This window comes from Tachysurus fulvidraco, chromosome 15, assembly GCF_022655615.1.
Source record: "Tachysurus fulvidraco isolate hzauxx_2018 chromosome 15, HZAU_PFXX_2.0, whole genome shotgun sequence".
NCBI lineage: Eukaryota > Metazoa > Chordata > Actinopteri > Siluriformes > Bagridae > Tachysurus > Tachysurus fulvidraco.
Window position 1 is genome coordinate 4,706,039 of NC_062532.1, and position 6,000 is coordinate 4,712,038.

Consider the following 6,000-nt stretch of genomic DNA (forward strand, 5'->3'; position numbering starts at 1 on the left):
CTGTGGAGGAAAACACATGGTGATATCTCACACAATATATGCTGCACCTTTATTCTTCATCTAGTAAATGAATGAATTTGATAAAGCACTCACAAGAAGCAGCTGCCAGCAGGAGCAGTAGAGATGTAGAGAACATGGTGTGTGTTGTTTGGACTGGAGTCTTCTCTGTTCTCCAAAGTTTAACAGACACCATCACATCATATAAATAGAGTGAGATCCAGCTCTGACACTTGGATTTGTTTATCTGCTGATGATGGGAGGAGAATGTATCTGAAATGTATTTAAATCATGAGGAGGAGATTCATCTGATGGAGAATGTGTGGGTTTATAAACTCAACTTTCAACAAGATTTTTTTATTTGGAACGCTGTCTTTGAAGTTGTAAACATCTTACAATATTAATATTCTCACAATGTTAATGCTATAATTGATCTAAACGATAACTTCTAAGATTTCTAAAATACACAGATTATTGTAGTTAAATCTGAATCAGTTTTGCAGAATCACAATAATCAAATATCTGTCTGGTGAGTTAAATGAAGCTGGAGAACGATTAGAATGTTTAAAGTGAGAGAGTTTCTTTACAAAGACTGACATCTAGAGGCACATAAACACACAGACAATTATAATTATAATGTAAACTTAAATTGTGTGTTACACCGACATCCACTTCAGCAAGCTGCACAAACACTTTGGAATAGATTGGTGTTGTATTAAAGAACCTGAATATGAACATGTCTGAATCTGAAACTTGGGTGATGAAGAGAATGTATTTCTATTATAACAAGGTGATTTTGCATAAACCAGCGCTGCACACTTTTGAGTTCAGCTTAGAGTGAGATTCTGGGGGCGGGGCTTTGGCTATGGGCGAGGGGCTTATGGAGGGGCTTGGTTTGGTGTGGAAAAAAATACAAACACAAAATCCTTGCATTAGCAGAAGTGTATTAAGTATATACTGATTGTCAAAGGTGGCTGATTTTGCAGCCTTAATCATTGATTTGGATGTCATTGACTTGACATTCTGTTCTTAGAAAACAATATTTAACATTAACTACTAGGCAGGTCCAGATATTTGTCATCTGGAAATGCTTTTGTACTGTTTTTAATAATAAATTTATGTAAAATAACTGCTCAGTGATGCAAAACTAACAACTCTGCTAATGCTAACTTAATTCTATATAAACTATATAACAGCATTGGCCTATTAGTTACTAGCCTATACTGGACTTAAGTAAAGTTGGCCGCATATTCACAGATTGGAGATTCCCGGGTCAATAATATGGGAATTATGGGAATAATATGGGAATATGGGAATAAATTGTGTATTTCCCTCACAATTGTAACAAAAAACTCACTACACTGTCTGTCTTGTCTCTCTGCGTGTTGCTTTGCGAGATCATGCGCTTTCCTTATTACTGCTGGGGTGTGGCGTGAGTGCGTGAGATTTGGGTCAATTGCGTGATTCTCACGCTGAATGCGTGAGTTGGCAGCCCTGCAAAAACACACTTCAGCTGTTAGATTTCATAGTTTCATGAATCCTTCTTGAAAACAAGCAGCTGCTGCCCCCTACAGGTGATTTTTAATTCCAGGAGTTTGTAGTAGTGATGCTGCAGTAAACATCTACATTTCAGTTTGATCTCTCATCAGATTCTGTGCTGCTGAACAGACTCTGTGTGTCTAAATTCAGGAAGTGAACCATCGACCTGTAGTGTTCCTGCAGCTGGCATCACAATCAGGAGGAATAAAAGCATGAATAGTACAGTATATAGTCCCAACTAGTCATCACAATCATTGTCCTAGAGCTTATTTACCTTCAGTCAAATACGTAAAGACGTCATAATGTTAATGTGATACATATCATGGGTAATTATTAATATTAATAATAACTGCTAGAAGATATTGGAATAAAGAGGAAGACCTGAGTGCTGAGTGTGAATAGATGATGTTTATAATAAAGGTCTCTGGGGTGCAGCTTCCTGCTGAGGGAAAATTTACAGCTCACGATGACGTGCTTATGTAAGTTTTTGTACAGCTCTGGAGTCTGTTGTGTCAGTGTGACTCTCGTGCACAGTAATAAACTGCCGTGTCTTCAGCTTTCAGACTCTTCACTTCTAGGTACAGCAAGTTTTTATTGGTGTCTTTACTGATGGAGAATTGGCCCTGTAGAGACTGAGCGAATGCAGTGCCAGTGCCACCATCAATGCGCCCGATCCACTCAAGTCCTTGTCCTGGTTTCTGACGGATCCAGTGCATATAGTAGCTGCCCATTGAGAATCCGGAGACAGTACAGGACAGAGTGACCGACTGTCCAGGTCTCTTCACCACAGAATCAGAGGAAGTCAGGGACTGTCCATAAGAATCTGGAAGAGAAGAATAGAACTCAGTAATGTTATCTTATACTGATTATACTGCTAATAATCTTCACATAAAAAACATAAACATACATGAAATGAGTAGCAATAAAATACACTGTCCTAAAATCATCCTTCTCTGAGTTCTGCTTCACCCAGATTTAAAGTGTATAGGAGTGTTATCTCTCACAGAGCTCACTGGAAACTAGAGCAGCCAAGAACATGCTGTTTATACACCACTCTATTTGAATAGGGAGCGTCCATGACCACTATGGAGGTGTTCAACCCACAACCACACGCTGCTCACTGGATAGATGAGTGGATGATAAGGTACTATGTAAATCTCTACAACAGAATGTTTCTCTATCAGAAAGGGAACCAAATCGAATCATTTTTAGAAGACACCTCACTCATCTAAGGAACACATTAGGAAACCTAAATGTAGGAATGTTTACGTGGTGATGGTTTATTTCACACAGACGGCTTTCTCCTGCTCCTGTATTGAGAAGGAGTAAAGCTCAGTGACAGAAAGTAAGGAATAAAACACATGGGGAGGTTTTGTTACAGAAAAATAATCAACAATGAATCAAAGCAGAGTTTCTGTTATCATCACAACATGAAGTCATTTATTCAGCACCAATTACAATTCTTTTCTTTCATTATTTATTCATAGTTATGCTTAATCTTGTGTTAGGGCCAGAAAAACAAGTTTCCTGTTATCATGTTCATTATTACAGCTAGAAACAGCCCTTCCCTCAACACTTATCTTGATACTGAGGAAAAAGTACAAACTTTTCTGTCCTGAAGACTTTCTCATGCTGAAAATAAAGTCACAGCTTTAACCCTGATCTCGCTCTGACACTGGAGACTCCTTCCAAAAGAAATCTTCATCATATCAAACACTGCAGATAGTTTATCTTCTAATTAAATGTTCACAAACAATTTATAATTCATTGTATTCCTAATTGTTTGAGAAGTTTTTAAATAATGTATAAAGTGTTTGGAATGTAGGGATTAGTTACTCAGTAAAATGTAGTTATTTAATTATAGAAGTGAATTGTGATGATGTTTTTGTGCAGCACTGCAGCTTGTTGTGTCACTGTGTGCATTACGAGCGCAGTAATACACAGCTGTGTCTTCAGTCTGCATGTTCTGTCCTCTCAGTGTCACCGTGCTGCTGGAGGCATCTTTAGAAATACTGAACTTGCTTTTTAGAGACTCTTTATGATACGTGCTTCCACCCCCCCAAATGTAATTTATCCATTCCAGAGATTTCCCTGCAGGATGTCGAATCCAAGCTGTGGCGTAGCTGTTATCAGTAACTGAGTAACCGGATACTTTACAGCTGAGGATTAAAGAATCTCCAGGCTTTAACATCACTGAGGTGTCCTGAGTGAGCTCTACTGCACATTCCACATCTGAAAAAAAGACATGTCACAATTCCAGTCAAAAATCTATGTACAGTAGGTTATAACTGCAGGAATTTACTAGCAGCTCTGAGATCATTAGTGAAGTGAAACTCACAGGATGAAGCTGCCCACAGTGACCGTGGCTGATATTTCTCTATAAGTAGCTGTAAAGGGAACATTTTACATATTCATTTACATATTGTTATGCTGATCTTCTACAGGTGTCAATAATCACAGAGAAAAATGTTCCTTGGTGGCTCTCGCCCCCTATTGCAGGTTTTTCGCCTACATGACCTACCCAACAAAACGTGGTACAGCTCCCACATACTTTAACACACAGGGGTGAGCCCGGTCTCATTGGAAAGATTCTCTAGTTTCAGATACAAGTGTCAGATTGATTCTAGGCCTTACTGCCACAAAGATACAGAGGCTAGAATGGAAGGTTTTCATTTCTGCCTGAGTTGTTTACCTGATAAACTGATTAATCTTATTTCTCTGGAACATGTTAGGAACCAAATAACAACTGAGGGTCAGAGCCACATGTCTTGGCTTTCACCAAAAAAAAGTCAAAAGACTCAAAAATGGCTTCAATAAAAATATTTTTCTACGGACATGTCCGTCCGGTCATGTTTTGCTTGTTTACTTGTTTACTGTATAACTTTGAATTAAAATACTGCATGCTCAGTTTAAAAGGCCTAAAACAAACAGAGACTCTCTGTCTAGAAGTCTGCTGTGAAAAAAGGCCTGTAATCTGACACCCTGAGCTGTGGGAGTGTGAAAAAGTCGAGAATAGCGCAATAAATCCAGTGCGCATCCATTTCTGCGCAGCCTGAGGCCTCGGAGACGTGTCATGTTGCATACCGTTGGAATCGTCTCCTTATTGGCTAAAGAGCTGTAAAGGTCCCGGCCCATTTCATTGCTATTGGAAGGAGCAATTGTCATTCAAAGGGAGGGTTCCCACATAGGATGGAGAGACATCATTGGCTTCTCAGCCGTCTATCTCTGCAATACAAGCGCCGATTGGCTCAAGTGAGGGCTTGTTTGATTCGTTAGGCCCTGGACTACAAATCTGACGCAACAGTGTCATTTTTGAAACCTCCAATGAGAAGTTAGAGCCGAAACAACGGATGGTGGCGCACTTCTGTTTCCAGTTTTCGGTCACAAACGGAATATTTGCGAGGCGACCAAAGCGTTTTGGATTAAAAGGCTTACAGATTCCAGTTCCTTGGACCTTTGGGGATTTTTGTGAACCATTTGTTTTGGAAAATATTACCCCAGTGAAGAAAGGGAAGCGTCTAAAGGTAAGGGAACAACTGGTCTAGCGCCGCCTAGTTCAGTTCACCACCAATTTTGTTTCAAATAGTATGACGGCTATAAATCATATTATGCTTTGTGTGTGGGCTTAAAAAAATCTTGAGAATCTAAGCTTTACTAGAAAAATAAGTTTAACCGTGTATTTAGAAGATTTAATGCTTAAACGCTACAACGAAGCTGGCTACAACGAACTGTTTCTGGCTCATCCCCTAGTGGTCATTTTGTCTTCCGTGCTGTGGACGGCACGGCGACCCGAAACAGGCTTAACCAGTATGACTGCAGGCTGAACCAGTTCAATACATTTAATACCTGTGAACAACAATCATGCCATTATTCAGGTGCATTCTATCAACAGGAAAATGTACACAATGATCTGCATCTTTCCAAAATTCTCCACACACTTACCAGATGTAGCTGTTAACAGCAAGAGTAGAAGTGTAGAGAACATGGTTTGATCTGAACCTGAACCCAGACCCTCACTTCTCCTGAGAACACCTCTAATCATTTATGAAGGGGTTTGATTTGCATGACAGTGTTTAGGCTTTCGGAAGACATGAGGCATTTCCTACTAATGTTAAAACAGCACAATCACAAAAGATTAATTCATATGATGTAGTTGATGAAACAGTCTGGATGATGCAGTCTGGTTTAATAAGATGCTGATATAATGGAGCTGTAATGTCTTAATAAGAATAAGAATGTTGTAGTTAGTGTTTATGACTTTAATGTAAATCCCAGGAGAACATGTTCTCATATTTATGACACACTGTCAGTCCTTTGATCCTCAACATGTTGCTTAGATGCTGTGTGAATAAAGAAAGAGCGACCATCACAGGCCTTAAAGCTTAAAGAACAGCATAATGTTCAAACATTTCTAATGTGGGTGCAGTTTAAATATACAGGACACAGATAAAGACCAAAGGTTGA

At 39.2% G+C, this 6,000-nt stretch overlaps 2 gene segments (V, D, J or C); both read right to left on the reverse strand.

Moving 5' to 3' along the window:
- Positions 1-2,046: 2,046 nt before the first annotated feature.
- Positions 2,047-2,781, reverse strand: LOC125138693. The segment is given in 2 exon segments: positions 2,047-2,359; positions 2,444-2,781. Coding segments are annotated over 2 exon segments (351 nt in total).
- A 643-nt stretch (positions 2,782-3,424) lies between these two features.
- On the reverse strand, positions 3,425-4,037 carry LOC125138683 (the record flags this gene model as incomplete). The annotated part of the segment is given in 2 exon segments: positions 3,425-3,768; positions 3,875-4,037. Coding segments are annotated over 2 exon segments (408 nt in total), but the record flags the coding sequence as incomplete, so codon positions are not given.
- Positions 4,038-6,000: the final 1,963 nt, after the last annotated feature.